The sequence below is a fragment of the Magnolia sinica genome, chromosome 10 (assembly GCF_029962835.1).
Source record: "Magnolia sinica isolate HGM2019 chromosome 10, MsV1, whole genome shotgun sequence".
Classification (NCBI taxonomy): Eukaryota; Viridiplantae; Streptophyta; class Magnoliopsida; order Magnoliales; family Magnoliaceae; genus Magnolia; species Magnolia sinica.
Window position 1 is genome coordinate 80,371,006 of NC_080582.1, and position 15,660 is coordinate 80,386,665.

General features: G+C 38.6%; 4 protein-coding genes across 4 annotated transcripts; 2 read left to right on the plus strand and 2 right to left on the minus strand.

Annotated features, from left to right (window-relative positions):
- Nucleotides 1–871: 871 nt before the first annotated feature.
- On the minus strand, nt 872–2,827 carry LOC131217627 (uncharacterized). Its single transcript, XM_058212568.1, has one exon. The coding sequence runs from the start codon at nt 2,825–2,827 to the stop codon at nt 872–874; it is 1,956 nt and encodes a 651-aa protein (XP_058068551.1).
- Nucleotides 2,828–3,027: 200 nt separating this feature from the next.
- Nucleotides 3,028–3,651, plus strand: LOC131217629 (uncharacterized). The gene has a single exon (XM_058212570.1). It carries the CDS (start codon nt 3,028–3,030, stop codon nt 3,649–3,651), a length of 624 nt encoding a protein of 207 aa, XP_058068553.1.
- Nucleotides 3,652–6,303: 2,652 nt separating this feature from the next.
- Nucleotides 6,304–11,700, minus strand: LOC131217631 (lysine-specific demethylase JMJ29-like). The gene is made up of 12 exons (XM_058212571.1): nt 11,690–11,700; nt 11,492–11,591; nt 10,803–10,851; nt 10,645–10,711; nt 9,495–10,005; nt 8,622–8,951; nt 8,208–8,423; nt 7,723–7,795; nt 7,570–7,640; nt 6,755–6,874; nt 6,445–6,522; nt 6,304–6,312 (listed from the first exon to the last, which is right to left on the minus strand). Exons 1-12 carry the CDS (start codon nt 11,698–11,700, stop codon nt 6,304–6,306), a joined length of 1,635 nt encoding a protein of 544 aa, XP_058068554.1.
- Nucleotides 11,701–11,819: 119 nt separating this feature from the next.
- LOC131217632 (U3 small nucleolar RNA-associated protein 21-like) lies at nt 11,820–13,915 on the plus strand. The gene is made up of 4 exons (XM_058212572.1): nt 11,820–11,989; nt 12,212–12,423; nt 13,452–13,536; nt 13,635–13,915. Exons 2-4 carry the CDS (start codon nt 12,391–12,393, stop codon nt 13,913–13,915), a joined length of 399 nt encoding a protein of 132 aa, XP_058068555.1. The 5' UTR covers nt 11,820–11,989; nt 12,212–12,390.
- The last annotated feature ends 1,745 nt before the right edge of the window (nt 13,916–15,660 follow it).

Below are 15,660 nucleotides of genomic sequence, written 5' to 3' on the forward strand. Positions count from 1 at the left end.
ACTTCAAATACCAACTCATCCTTCGAGAGGGTTAGAATGGGAGTTGAGGTTAAGAGTTGCTTCAGTTCAGCAAAAGCTTCTTCACACTTTTCAATCCACTTGAAGGGCACTCCTTTTCGAGTTAAACTCGTTAGCGGTCCGACAATCTTCGAAAAATCCTTAATAAACCTTCTATAATACCCAGCGAGCCCAAGAAAGCTTTTAACTTCTGACACACTTGTGGGTTGTTCCCACTTCACTACAGCTTCGATCTTCATAGGGTCAACCGCAATACCTTTTTCTGAAACAATATGCCCAAGAAATTTAACACTCTCTTTCCAGAACTCACACTTAGAAAACTTAGCATATAACTGGTTATCTTTTAGAGTCTGCAACGCCGTCCTTAGATGTAGCTCATGCTCTTCACTGGTCTTCGAGTAAATCAGAATGTCATCAATGAACATGATGATAAATTTATCCAGATAAGGCTGGAACATCCTATTCATCAGGTCCATAAATATTGCAGGTGCATTGGTCAACCCGAACGGCATGACCAAGACTTCATAATGACCATAACGTGTTCTGAAAGCAGTTTACAAATATCCTCTTCTTTAACACGTAATTGGTGGTAACCTGATCTCAAATCGATCTTAGAAAAATATCGAGCTCCTTTCAACTGATCAAACAAATCATCTATACGGGGTAATGGGTACTTGTTTTTAATCGTCATCTGATTTAAGCGACGATAATCAATACACAACCGTCGAGTGCCATCTTTTTTATTTACAAAAAGTACTGACGCACCCCAAGGAGAAGTACTTGGTCGAATAAATCCTCGAGACCTCAAATCTTCCAGCTGCTCCTTCAGCTCCTTCAATTCAATAGGCGCCATTCAATATGGAGACATAGATATTGGTGCTGATCCTAGTAAGAGATTGATACCAAAATCCACTTCTCGCCGAGGTGGTAGTCCTGGTATATCTTGAAAAACTTCAGGATATTCCTGCACAACTGGAATCAAATCCACTATTTTTTCTTGTTTCTCATTACCAATTAATGTCATAACACGCTCGATCTTCTCATTCTTCTTCTTCCCCTGAATCATAATTGGTTCTCTTCCTGGCGCTGCAAAAGTAACTGTCTTCGCATAACAATCCAACGTCGCATGATTTCGAGTAAGCCAATCCATTCCGAGAATAACATCGTATCCCGCCATACTCATTTTTATTAAATTGGCTAATATAGGAATATTGCCTATCATAAGGGGAATAGATTTACAGATTTTGTCTAAAATAATTGACTTGCTGATGGGGGATTCTACTAAAATTTGCTTATCTAGGATTTCTGACTTCAATCTTAACCGAGATACTAACGACGATGAAATAAAAGATAAAGTAGCCCCAGAATCAAATAATACAAAAATCGAAGTACCATGCGTTTCGATCATACCTTCCACAACGTTATTATTTTCTTTTAGATTCTCCTTAGATGAGATGGAATAAACCCGTGCACGTGGTGGTTGTTGCCTGTTGGGATGATTCCCTTGGCCTTGAGGAATTGATGGAGATGGTCGATTTTGCTGATTCTGCTGTGGTCGAGGCGGTTGGGTATTTGATGCTTGTGATGTCTGACTTGTTGGTTGAGATGATGCTGGAAGTTGCAATCGCGGTGGTATCTGTTGAAGAGGCGTTATACCCATATTTCTCATCTTAGTTCTGCACACATGAGCCATGTAACCATACTTACCACAGTACGCACAATTTCCTGAAAAATATCGCTCTTGGGTTCTCGGTGTTGATGATTGAATTTCCATTCTGGGTTTCTTCTCTGGTGGTTGGTGTTGGGTAAGTGTCGGCCTATATCTTTGTCCTGTTTCTTTTAACTGTACACAAGATATGAGAAGCCGCTCTGTATCTTGTTCTGCTCGTAAGGCTTTATCGACTACTTTTGAGTATTTCTTCACATCCACACAACAAAATTTTGTTCTGATATTATGTCTTAACCCTTCTTCAAATTTTGTAATCTTATAATCTTCATCTTCCATTACTTTTGGTACATATCCTGCTAATTCAGCAATTTTTGCATCATACTGGGCTATCAACATGGAACCTTGTTCTAGCTTTGAAAATTCTACCATTTTTTGGATGCGGTACGCTTTAGGAAAATGTTTCTCACGGAACTTTTCCTGAAATTCATTCCAGGTCCACACATGATTAGCTGGAACCATTCTCTTTGCAGCTCTCCACCATACATCAGCTTCGCCCTGAAGAATAAAGGACGCCAGTCTAACTTTCTGATCATCAGGGCAGTTCATGGCTTCTAGTACTTTCTCAATCTGCTTCAACCAATCTTCTGCTATTGATGGGTCAGATGTACCCTTGAATACTGGTGGTCGTAACTTTGAAAACCTTTCAAGCAAATCTACCTCACGAGGCTGATCAAACCTTAGTGAAGATGTGTTCCGTTGATGTTGGGGTGTCTGATTTAAGGTGGCTAACATGTCCCACTGAACGGCGAACTGTTCCTGTTGTTGTTTTAGCATTCCCGCCATTTGTGCTACCAACCCAAAGGCAGCATCCCACGGCTGAACATTTGGTCCTGCGAGGTTAGTTTGAATAGTGGTTGGGGATAACAAGAGTTGCGTACTAGGTCCAACATCTGCCATGTTAACTGGAGGAGGAGGCGATGGAGGAGCTTGCCCTGCTTCATTGACTTCATTCTCGCCTTGCTTATCAGGAGCTGTTCCAGATTCTTCGGAGATAGGAGGATTTGGTAAGGGAGTATCAGGGAGAGGTGCGCTTACGGATGGTATTAAATCACGAATACTACGTGTCTTCTTAGGGGCCATAACTCCTATAAGATAAATTATTAATAATTCAGTAGAATTTATAGATTCTCTAATATTATAAAAATACGTCAGCATTATTAACAAAGAAAAATTCTACAAATCATCAAGTTAGTAGTACTCTAGATTTCAAGGGGAGCTGGGACGACAACGTACATTATGCCGAATTCGCCTACAACAATAGTTACCAAGCAAGCATTGGTATGGTTTCGTACGAAGTCTTGTATGGACGTCCTTGCCGAGCATCAAACTGTTGGGCCGAGGTAGGTGGGAAATGTTTAATTGGGCCAGATGTTGTTCAAGAAGCTGCTGAAAAAGTTGAAATTATTCGAAAGCGACTACAAGCTGCCCAGAGTCGTCAAAAGAGCTATGCCGACAATCGAAGACGAGATCTAAAGTTCACAGTAGGAGACCACGTGTTTTTGAAGGTTTCTCCCATGAAGGGATTGATGCGATTTGGTACTAAGGGAAAACTTGCACCACGTTTTATCGGACTATTCGAAATATTAGAGCGGATTGGAGCAGTGGCATATCGACTTGCATTACCTCCTCAGTTGGCCAATGTCCATAATGTTTTCCATGTATCGATGCTACGGAAGTACAAGAGGGATGATTCTCATGTGATTGAATGGCAAGATCTCGATTTACAGGAAAATACATCTTACGTGGAGAAACCAGTTCGAATACTGGATCGCAAGGAGGACGTGTTACGCACTAAGACGGTGCATTTAGTCAAGGTTTTATGGAATCATCATGAAATAGACAAAGCATTTTGGGAGCAGGAAAGAGAAATTCGTGAAAAATATTCTCATCTCTTTGAGCAGTAATTTCAGGGACGAAATTTTTCTTTTAGGGGGGTAGAATGTAAGGGCCGTGAATAATTTAATTAATAAATATATATATATATTTATTAATTAAATTATTCATGGCCCTTACAAATTTCCTCCACTTCATGGTCAATTCCATGCATTTCACGATCAATTCCCTTTACTTCACGGTCATTTTTATTCATTTCACGGTCAATTCCCTTCACTTCACGGTCAATTCCATGCATTTCACAGTCAATCCTAGCGATTCCCCTTCACTTTACGGTTAATTCCATGCATTTCATGCCGTCCATCTATTTTAAAAGACCACAATAGGACAGGATTCTAAAAGAAGGCGGATCCAATTCAGGTGGGCCAACCAACAAAACAGTGGGAACAACAACATCCACCGTTGAAACCTTCTTGGAGCTGACTGTGATGTTTATATACCATCCGAACCGTTCATAGAAATATTACCACTTAGATAAACCGGAGGAATAAATATGATGCTGATACAAAACTTCTGTCACTGCTATGCGTTCAATACCAACTGTTTCGCATGGCCTGGCCCAAATGAATTTTGGATTTTCCTGATTTTTAGAATCATGTCCTATTTTGGTCTTTCAAAATAGATGGACGGAGTGGATTTGTCATGGACATCTCTTTGGATCCCACACAGAGATATCTTTGTTCCCGGGGTCACAGGCGATGGTTGGTCTGTAGCAGAGGGAGGTCATCTAATGGACAGTTCTGATCACCGCACGTGCTCCCATATGGGCTGTGTGAGGTAGGAAATGCATTGAAATTTTATGCAGCGACCTGACATTAACATTCCTCGAAAAGAAAACAAAGGTACTGGATCGTACCATCAACCGTCCATCTGGCATGCATGTAAACGATCCAGACCACCCAAAATCGAGGTCTTATAGTGGATGAGGCATGTACAACGATCGTTACCACTAACTTCTCTCGTTGAAATTTGGACAATTGACAACTGTACTTTCGCCGTCCTTTCCAATGCCACCAAATTGACGGTGAGGATCAACTGATTAAACGATCACTAAGCTATGCTCCATCTACAATACGGTCCATGGTTCTGTTGATCTAGATGCAGGTACGATTCAGGTTCCACCAAAACCATGCGTGTGGGACCCATCTTTCAGTGATCTACACCGCTCATCCAATAGATCCTATCACAGGATAAGGAATGGAGGTCCACTCTTGAAACATTTCTAGATCTATAGAAGTCTTGGATTAGGTAGGAATAACATTCTCATGTAAGTTTCAACATTAGGCATTTCCTGTAATGTGGTTCACTAAAGTTTTGGATCTTATAATTTTTAGGCCTATGTCCTAACATGATCCGGCAAAATGAATGGACCCAGTGGATTTATCTCTGGTAAGCTGACTCTTTGGGCCCACCATAATGAATTTGTTTTTTTCCACGGTATCCATCTATTTTTTCCACTACTTTTACGGCATGAACAAAAAAATGAGACAGATCCAAAGCTCAAGAGAACCACGCCCCAAGAAATAATAGGGCCACGATGTTTTGGATCAAGCTGATATTGGTATTTTCCCTTGTCAGGTTGGATGGAAAACAAGCATAAGGGTGGTCTTAGGAAGTTTTTAATGGTGAGCATTATTATCTCCACAGTTTGCTGTGGTGTGGTCCACTTGAGCTTTGGATCTGACTCAATTTTGGGCTCATACCCTAAAATGAGCTGGAAAAACGGATGGACGGTGTGGATAAAACAAATACATCACTGTGATCATCAGGCTAGTCTCCAGGCAATCATCTCTAGGCTGCATTACCACACATTCAATTAATTATATTTTAATTATTTAATTAAAATTAATAAAAAAAAATCAGCCAATTCTAAAAGATGGGCCTGCAGTTGAACGGTTTGGGTAAAAAAGGAAACAAATCGAGGGAAAGGCAGGCCCCACATGAACAATTTCTATGGGATGTTAGATGTGATTTTCAATATAGTCACAGCATATTTATATTACTAAGTGGAATTTTGAAAATCTGCCTGCTTATGAATGGAGCACTTGGATTTCAGCTGCCCCAACTGACAGATTGGTTTTTACTGGCTCCTCCCATCTCCTATATTCTGCACGAATAGCCCACACTCATCTCCCTTTTATTCATGTCTAGCCCACTTGAAGATCCTACCTAGGAGCCTTTCTACAAAGGCTATGTGAGTCCCGCTATAATGACTCTATAACATCCATCTCTGCATCTGTTGAGCTTACCTCATTTTAGGGCATCAGTCCAAATAAAAGTCAAATCTACTCAAGTGGGCCACATGACTTCAAAAAAAAAAAGAAAAAAAACGTGTATGGATCATCCAACATTGAAGACCTTGTAGCCACATCCTCTTCTCTCATTTTCTCTCCCTCTTTTCTCTTTCCATTCCTCTCTTAATGTCCGTTGCACGTGCTACTTCCCCTAGTAATTATATATACAACATTCATTACTTGCATAAACACAAACACAATCTTCCATCTCATCTGTAGAACATATTACATTCATATGTTATCTATAGAGCTGTATGATCAATCTATCTTTTCTCCATCATGCACAGAGCTTGAAAGAGAACCATTGATGAAGTCAGTAGAAGGCTGCAATGGCTACTAAATATTTCTCCCATTTCCTTAATTGCAATCTCAAAGAAGCTAAAACAGCATTTACAAATCAATTAGAAAGACTGCTTGCAACTACATTACATAAACTTGAGGTATAGGAATGTGAAGTCCACTACAATGCTTGCATTAATATAAATTAACAATATATTTATGAAACAATACCTCAATTTCGTGCGTAGGCAATAACTCTTGCAAATCTTTCACCACTTGATTTACGGCATGAAGGGTCATTTTCTTTACCTGCTCCAATGCGAGTTTATGAGTTATTATTATTATGTTTTTAATAAAGGATGTATGTATATTGTTTGTGTGTCTATGTGCATATGCCCTTGGCTCTTTTATTTTGTGCCAGCCAATACATACACAGGTTTTTCTTTTGCAGGGCCAACCGATCAATATGCAAATGAGATTCAATTGGCCCATGTGCATGAATGGTAAAATGTGACTATTTGATCGGGAGAGATTGGCATACCTCTAACTTGTCTTCGTTGGCCTTGTGATTCCTAGGAAGTAGCCGGAGTTCCTCAGTTAAACGGATGCACTCGTGGAGGTTTTCAGGTGAGACGAAGTCGAGAGCAACCTTTATACATGACTATAGAAGAGATGGAACAAACACAAGCAGAAGAAGTTATAAAACACATAAAAATGTCAAAAGCATGATATCATATTCATACACCTTGTTTTTTGTTGCATTTAACACATAAGGTCCCTGTTGGGATTTTAATCCCCATGTTTTTTTTGTTGCATTCTCACTTAAGTTGCATGTGTGTTATAACCAACCACTTGCACTAGAAGAAAGTCTTCATGCACATGAACTCTGACCCTCGACACTGTATCATCTTACATCGTTTTCTGTCACCATCATTCTATATCATATAAGTCAGTCCCAAAGTTGGACCCCACTTTATGATCTTGAATTTTTTTGAATGTTTAACAAGTTACTACTAAAAGAAAACATGTGTACTAAAGCTATAAAATGCTTTTTTTTTTTACAAAACCTTTTTCAATCAAAATCCTTTCAAACTTAGGTGGGACATATTGAGTTTCAAGGGCACAACAATAGTCCCACTTGGGAGTCTTTGTGAATAAGAGCAGGTCACAAAGTAAGAAGTGCATTGGACATGCTCTTGTTTCCTTCTCTTTTCGTGCCAAACCGCAAGTGAGAAATAGAAAATTCCAAATCGGCAAACAGATGGTTCTGTTTTGGAAGCAATCCCTCAGATACAACAACAAACAATTTCTTCAATTTAAGGACCGAAAATGGCTGTATAACTTGAGATTTCTCACTTGATGGGGGCATCCAGCAGGAATAAATACTGCTTCTCTGAGTTTTTGTTCGAATGTCCAAGCTTCAATTCCTATAGAAGAAACACAACATGCTTTAATATGACTGTTAGGTTTGAATGCACAATGGTGATCGTGAAGAAGGTGTGTACTAACTGAATTCCTCCTTGACCTTCCTTTTATGCTCCAAAGTTAAATAGAAAGTCTGGTCATGAATGGGATGAACAACCTGTTCATAAATAATCACAGATCAAGAACATCATATTAATTTAGACGAATAATATCAATCCTCAGACAAAGGTTATGTATGCTTTGGTAATCTATGTTCTTGATTTCAAGGGCATCTCAGTCGATGGGCCATGCTCGAAAAATCTCCCAGGTTGGGAGATACTACTCATTCACAAATTTCAGCTTCTTTTTTCTGTTGTCTCATCGCTTCTTTTTTTGGGTATTGACCCATCAGCCAGGGAGCCCAATAAATCAATGGCCTGAAATGTGGATATATGGGCCAACCAATACAATCTTAAGGCCAAGGATCATATAATTCTTCTTTCATCTGTTGTTACCTTCTCAACTGGAGAACAATGAATGTGCCTAAATTCTTTTGAGTGTTTTCTAAGTTAAGCTTGTAGCTTTGGTACATCTTGTCTTCGGAAAACGTCCCACAGCGCACCCCCTCTTTCTTCAATTCCTTCTTCTGGTGGAAAACTAGAATAATCATTGTTCTCCTCATCTGTTTCATGTGTATGGATATGTTCTCTTTCATCTTGAGCTTTATGCCTCCTCTTCAGCATTTTTATGGCAGAATGCTGTCGGTTGGAAAGGTTCACTTCTGCAGTATGTGTCAAAACATTCACCTAAGCATAAAAAAAGAAAAAGAAAAGGTTAAAATTAAAAAGAAAAAAGCTCAGCAAGAGTACTAACTACAATGACATCTCAACCGCAATTTAGAAAATGATGAATGACCATGATCTCGCTCAAATTGTACAACATTTGCTAAAGTAAGAGTAACCCCATAACAGGACTCTAGTAAAGTTATGGAAGCGAAGACATACTGCATCTGACATATCGCAATGAAGCTTAGTTACAGAATCCCCGCAGCCGAGCTCTTCAGGAATGCCATAAGCAATATATGATTTTGTCCCCATGTCCTGCTTCAGGATTCCCTCTGGCATCTTCGTGGCAAGATTAAGAAGACCAAACTTAGGATGTGTATATTCCTGAAATGGCAACGAGCTGATGAATTCATCTCTGTGGCATGGTAACCTCTCTTCAAAGAGATTAGAAGGGGGCCAGTCTTTCAGTTTGAGCATCTCCGGCCATAGATTTCTATGCATTCGCCCTTCCGTATATCCCTTGAAAATTTTGTGATTATTAATTTCTACCTGCATTATAGTAACCAGATTCAATAATTGAGAGATATAAATCACACAAGCATAAAATGGCTACGACGTAAGGGTAGTTCAGGTCCAGGCATTACTAAATGGGCCAAGAATTCAAATTGAGACCAGCAACTTGATCATGAACATTTACTAAATGGTGTAGAATTTAAGCCGGTGAATGACCCAAAATAGATTATTAGCCCCTATTCCAAGTTAAGTCATTCCAAAAGGCTTCATTTCCAGACCCTTTAGTACTTATTTAAAAAGATTGATGATTAAAGCTTTTCTATAATCTTCATATAAGTGGGTCAACGTGGATCATGTTATGGTTCAAAATATCGGCTTCAGCTCCTGACTAATCCACAACCAATACCGAGTTAGTTTACCGAAATTGATACAGCTTATCCAATAAAAAGGATTCTTGGTGCATACAAATTCCAAATAATAAATCCCATGATAAGTGCAATGCACAAAAGCAAATCTTAGTTATCTGAAATGGAAAAAAAAAAAAAGAAGAAAAAAGAGTAAAATAATTAGAGAACTAACCTCACACCAAACCAAGCAGTCAATGGCCTTCACTTCGAGCTCCTTGTTAATTTTCTTCAAATTCATCTCACCACTCAATGCACGCCACATGACCATCGGCTCCCAGCTCAAGCCACTGGCAAGTTCAAGTGCATTGCGAACAATTACCGGCTCACCTTTAATCCAATGGCTTTGAAAGTGCTCTAGACCTTCATCTTTAATGTCACCTGAAGTTGGACAATACAAATAGTTGTCATCTGAACCTTCCCTCGCAGCTGCTTTCCGCAAATCCTTATTACTCCTGCTACTATAGCGACTGCAGAGCGAAGTATCAGCAACTCCTATAAATTCGCAGCTTTGGGCTGCTACTTCCTTTGCCTTTTTTTCCATATCAGAAATCCAGTTTCTAGGAAGAATGTGCTTCAACTCCAAAAGGGAGTCTCTGCAGCCACCCATCTCCTTTGGGGGGCAACGGATGCTGCCATTGTTGTCAGCCTTCCATTCAATCGATGGCTCATGATGACCTGAAGAGCTATCCGGGAGTCCCACTTCTATCATAGACTTTGGAAGGGGATCTCCGCCGTGCACGTGATCTATCCCTCTGTCGGGAAAATGCTAAGTGATTTCCTCACCACCTCCCTTTAAACAGCCTTCACGGATCTCCTGGCAGCAGCTAAGGCATAGTTCATAGGAGCATTTCGGACAGCTTCTATGCAAATCGGCAATGGACATCTTGCAGTTGTTACTAAACCAAAAACCACATTGAAAATGCAAGCAAATAAGTTAAAATGTATGACATAAATAAAACTACAAGGGCCTATTTGGTTGCCACTTTTTTAAAAAAATGAGTTCATCTCATTTTAGCAAAGATTAATTATGTATTAGAGATCATGGTTTAGGGGTGTGTTTAGTTGCACCAAATTTCATGAAAGACTAATTACTCATGAAATATCAAGAAAATTCTGTGATACTTAGTACAACCAAATGCAACCTTATATAAATTACCGGTTGTCTTTTTAATACCTACCAAAAACTTGGATCTCTTTTTAATACCTACCAAAAACTTGATCTCTAAGACATAATTGCAATTAAATAAAATGAAGTGAACTCATTTTCAAGTGGCACCCAAACAAGCTCTAATCTACCTATATAAGTAAAGAGAAATGCTTACCAGTACACACGCTCATCATCAAAAGAGATCACCTGATGTAATTCCATTTCGGTTGGTGATGACAATCCTACCAGACAAAAGCATCTAGTAATTAAAATGTTGGAAGAAAGTGTAGAATGTCGTAACAATGACGCCCTCACCCAAGAAATTTTCAGTACCTCGAATCTTAGCCTCCAACTCCATTTCCATCATTTGTTCTTGATGAATCTGTTTTAGAAAAGGGAGCCGGAAGCGTAGCATATAATGCGCATGTATGATTTTCTCCTCTCTACTTACTTCCTTTGCGGTTTCTGTGACAGAAGAAGGTATTAGACTGCCTTATAAAACAAAAAAATAAAAAAAAGCTAAGTATTATGTGATTTGAGAATCAAGGAAAGATCATCTTTTCCTTCCAAATTCTAATTAAAAAAATAAGTATTATGTGATTTGAGATTCAAGGAAAGACCATCTTATCTTTTGGCACAACAAGGACACATGCAGGCTACCTTCCTGAAACCTAATCCATTAATCCAAACATGCCCCATTGTTTGATTATCCAACCAATGGTATGTCGGATCATTCCGAAGCCCTAATATCTTCCCCATCAGATGATTCTAGCTACAACAAAATGGTCCATGCATGAGTGTCCAACTGAAATATGAGATGATCCAATGGAAGAGATTTTGGGGCCCACCATATGTACAGTGTGGATCACCAAAGATGGACCCCAATGTGCATTTTCTTTGCATTTAATGAAGTATAAATTGCCTCTTTTTGGAAAAAAAAAGAAGCTAAAACAGAACAAAAGGCATATGCCCAAATCTCAATTTAGATGGTTATCCAAACAAACCAAGAATTAAAATCACACCTTGACAGTCACTGCTCTAAGCAAGCATTCATTGCAGTTGCAATTCCCACGACAGACTGGGCAAGCGGCCGCAATCTCCTCCTCTGAAATCATCAGATACCTACAATCAAAGAGAGAAAAATAATAATAATTAGAAGATTGCATTCAACATCCTCATTGAAACGGATTCAAATAATGCGATGATTATTATGAATTTACAGAATTACCATTGATGTATACATTGCATACAAAATCTTCTCTTGCTACAGTTGAGGCATGGAACAACACTCCTTCTATCACATTTCCTACATTGATGACACATCTTTCTTTCTCCATCATGCTGTTTTAATGTTTTGCTGTGTCAAAAAACCAATTTTAGCTGAAATCCGTGAGCGTGATTGGTGCAATGTGGTGACTTGTCATATGGATACTCCAAGAGCATATGTGTGGCGTCTTCAGAACTTCGTCCTTGGGGAACATATATTAACACCATGCCCAGAAAACCCAACACCTGTTAAGGTATGCCTTTTAAACTTGCATATAATTTCACACTTGATCAATCTTTATCAGCTGAGCACACATTTGTTAATTGATGGACAGAGTACGCCATAGAATAGTATGCTTATTGTTTCTACAGAAAAGAAAATCACCTGCACAGTCCATCAACACATGATTTTATGGAAGTTATATGAAGACGCAGCTCATGGATATCTTCACTTATTTATTTGTCTTGTTTGGCAGTCCTGTGCCATCAGCGCCTGTGCTAACTTTGCTGTTCTAGGAATGGAGGTTGGTTGGATTGAAAGATTAATCTTCAATCTGGAATCAGCCGAGGCGGTTATGTGGATATTTCTGAAGCAAGAAGTTGTGCTCAATATGGAGAAGTAGTTGGAGTTGCTTGCGATGCCACAAATAGTCTCATGATAAGTGCAGGATATCATGGTGATATAAAGGTGATTAAGTTCCACTGTCTACCGCTTCATGTTCTTTATTTGCTTTTTTAGCTAATAATATTTATTATTTGCTTTAGTCTTATGATTATTTACCGATCCCACTCGAGCATAAACCACTTGTGATCAGCTACTAAATGTTGGTTAGAGAAGGCAAATTGTTATATTTGTGGAAATTGTAATCATAGTTCCAAATATCTGCGGATTTACATTGGTTCTTTGAGAAACCTATGTGATACATTTTCGTATTCATCACCCATTCAAATGACTCAATCAGCCAAAATTCAGACTAATGTGGCCACCGATGCGCCATGATAACGATAATTTTGAGCCTTGCTTACAAAGCATCTGTGTTTCACGAATCCTTCAAATCCTCCTGGGTACTCATGCCGCACATTACATTACGTGGGAAATAAGTATAGAACTATGTTGGATATGGCTCAAGTGTACCCAAATAGTTGAATATTAAAAATATAATCTACACAGGCATCGAGATTTTGAGAACGGTATTTATTTATTTATTTTTTTAAACAGGAGTTGTTTTTAATGGATCGGAGTCCTTTTTACATATGTTTTTTTTTTTTTTTTTCATTTCTCCTAGGCACCATGTTACGAGAGCGTCAAAGGCTGCATTTGGTTCTGTAAATGGTGTCTTTTAGTTGTTTGAGTGCCCCTTTCTTTTGAAGCCCTTCAATACTAACAGCCTTATGTTCGTCTTACTCTTCCACATAGGACGATCAACAGGCCAGGCCTGGGGTCAGCTTTGGCCAAGATTTTGAACTATATGGGCTGGCCCTGCAAGGTGGCCTATTCAAAATTCTGTTTGTTCTTCTTCTGAGGTTTAAATTAGCTTTTTTCCCAGAACCTTATTGTAATTTATAATACCTCAACTCAACTTATTTTAATTTATAATATTTTTTTCTTGATAAATTAACTTAGTCTTGTCTATGTGATTTTTATGTTGTTCTATATGGTCTCTCTTGCATATGTTATATGGGCCTTCAATAATGTTAATGATGATCTGCTTGCAGGTGTGGGATTTCAAGGGACGTGAACTGAGATCAAGATTGGTAGTTGGTTGCCCTGTCGTCAAATTTGTCTATCACCGGACAAATGGTACTTGTACTGTGTTTTTTTTTTCTTTTTTCCTTCTAATTTTCTGTTCTCTTTTGAGAAGCAAATGTGATGGTCAATATCCAATGCTGCATTTTCAGGTCTTTTGGCAACTGTAGCAGAAGATATGATTCTCCGTTTGTTTGATGTTGTGGCGTTACGGATGGTTCGTAAATTTGACTGTCATACAGACCGTGTTACTGACCTATGTTTCAGTGAGGATGGGAAATGGCTTTTATCTTCAAGCATGGATGGAAGCCTTAGAATTTGGGATGTTATTTTCGCAAGACAGATAGATGCAATGCATGTTGATGTTTCTATCACGGCGTTATCTCTGTCACCGAATATGGATATCATTCTGTGCAACTTTTTTTTTTTTTAAATAAATAAATAAAATTTACATGGAGAACTTTATTCTTCCTACATTTTTCTCTAATACATATTTATATAAATATGTATGTATAAGCATATAATTTTATTTTATTTTTCTCTCTCTCTCTCTCTCTTTTTCTTCCTTTCTTTCTTTATTCATTTAACAAGAATATTTTCTAACCTAAAATTAGTTACTTGACATACCATAATTGATTTTGGGGTAGGAGAAGCTACTTTAGCCAACCAACCTGGTTATTTTCCAAGATTGGTCGATGGTCGAAAATCCATTTCATTAACTTCGCGGTCAATTTCACTCACTTGGCGGTCCATTTCAATCAGTTCGAGGTGAATTTCATTAACTTCACGATCAATTTCAATCACTTCACGGTCAATTCCCTTCATTTCACGGTCAATTCCGACGATTCCCCTTCACTTCACGGTCAATTCAATTCATTTCATGGTCAATTCCCTTCACTTCATAGTCAATTCAATTCATTTCACGGTCAATTCCCTTCATTTCATGGTCAATTCCATGCATTTCACGGTCAATTCTGGTGATTCCCCTTCACTTCACGGTCAATTTAATTCATTTCACGGTCAATTTCATTCACTTCACGGTCAATTCAATTCATTTCACGGTTAATTCCCTTCATTTCACAGTCAATTCCATGCATTTCACGGTCAATTCCGGCAATTCCCCTTCACTTTATGGCCAATTCAATTCATTTCACAGTCAATTCCCTTCATTTCATGGTCAATTCCATGCATTTCACAGTCAATTCCATGCATTTCACTCCCTTACACTCAAATACACATCCAAACTCATCTCTGTCATCCCTATTCTCTCAAATACACATCCGAACTCATCTCTCACATCCTTATTCCTTCTTTTCACCCATTTTCTTCATTAAATCTCCATCCTACTATCACATTACATCTTCCATATTCCATTCTACTCAAAGCTACCTGCATTCGTTTTCTAAGAGGACGTGAATGCATTGATAAACGTGAAATGTTGTAAGCTTTTCTTCGAAGAATGTGTTTCACATCAATGCACTCTTATTCTTTTTCTCGAATACGAATTTCACTGATACGACGGCTGTGAGAAGTAAGGTCGTTTAAATTATTAAGAAATTACTTAGAAGTTTGTAGTTAATTTCATGCATTGCTAAGTCAATTTTACGTGGTTATCCAATAAACTTCAAGAAGTTCGCGGTAAATTTACGAGTTATGTCATTGTGTTTGTTTTCAGAAAATGACTTCGATAATCATCTTATGCTCATATGGTGGGGAGTTAGTAAGCGAAAACAATCGATACACGTACAAGGGGAGAATGCATGGAATTGACCGTGAAGTGAATGGAATTGACCGTGAAATACATTGAATTGATCGTGAAGTGAAGGGGAATCGCTGGGAATAACCGTGAAATGCATGGAATTGACCGTGAAGTGAAGGGAGTTGACAGTGAAATGAATGAAAATGACTGTGAAGTTAAGGGAGTTGACCCTGAAATGAATGAAAATGACTGTGAAGTGAAGGGATTGACCGTGAAATGCATGAAATTGACCGTGAAGTAAAGGGGAATCGCCGGGATTGACCGTGAAGTGAAGGGAATTGACCGTGAAATGAATGAAATTGACCGCAAACTGATTGAAATTGACTGCGAAGTGAATGAAATGGATTTTCAACCATCGACCTGATGAAATCTTCGAAAAAAACCAGGTTGGTTGGATAAAGTAGCTTCTCCTATTTCAA

Bases quoted from the DNA above. Each gene is read 5' to 3' on its own strand.
- LOC131217627 (XM_058212568.1), bottom strand. From the start codon at position 2,827: ATGGCCCCTAAGAAGACACGTAGTATTCGTGATTTAATACCATCCGTA.
- LOC131217629 (XM_058212570.1), top strand. From the start codon at position 3,028: ATGGTTTCGTACGAAGTCTTGTATGGACGTCCTTGCCGAGCATCAAAC.
- LOC131217631 (XM_058212571.1), bottom strand. The intron at 7,641-7,722 runs GTTAGTACACAC...TTTCTTCTATAG, and splicing joins GAAGGTCAAGGAGGAATTCA to GAATTGAAGCTTGGACATTC. The intron at 6,875-7,569 runs GTGAGAAATCTC...TCTCTTCTATAG, and splicing joins CTGCTGGATGCCCCCATCAA to TCATGTATAAAGGTTGCTCT.
- LOC131217632 (XM_058212572.1), top strand. From the start codon at position 12,391: ATGATAAGTGCAGGATATCATGGTGATATAAAG. The intron at 12,424-13,451 runs GTGATTAAGTTC...ATCTGCTTGCAG, and splicing joins GATATCATGGTGATATAAAG to GTGTGGGATTTCAAGGGACG. The intron at 13,537-13,634 runs GTACTTGTACTG...CTGCATTTTCAG, and splicing joins TGTCTATCACCGGACAAATG to GTCTTTTGGCAACTGTAGCA.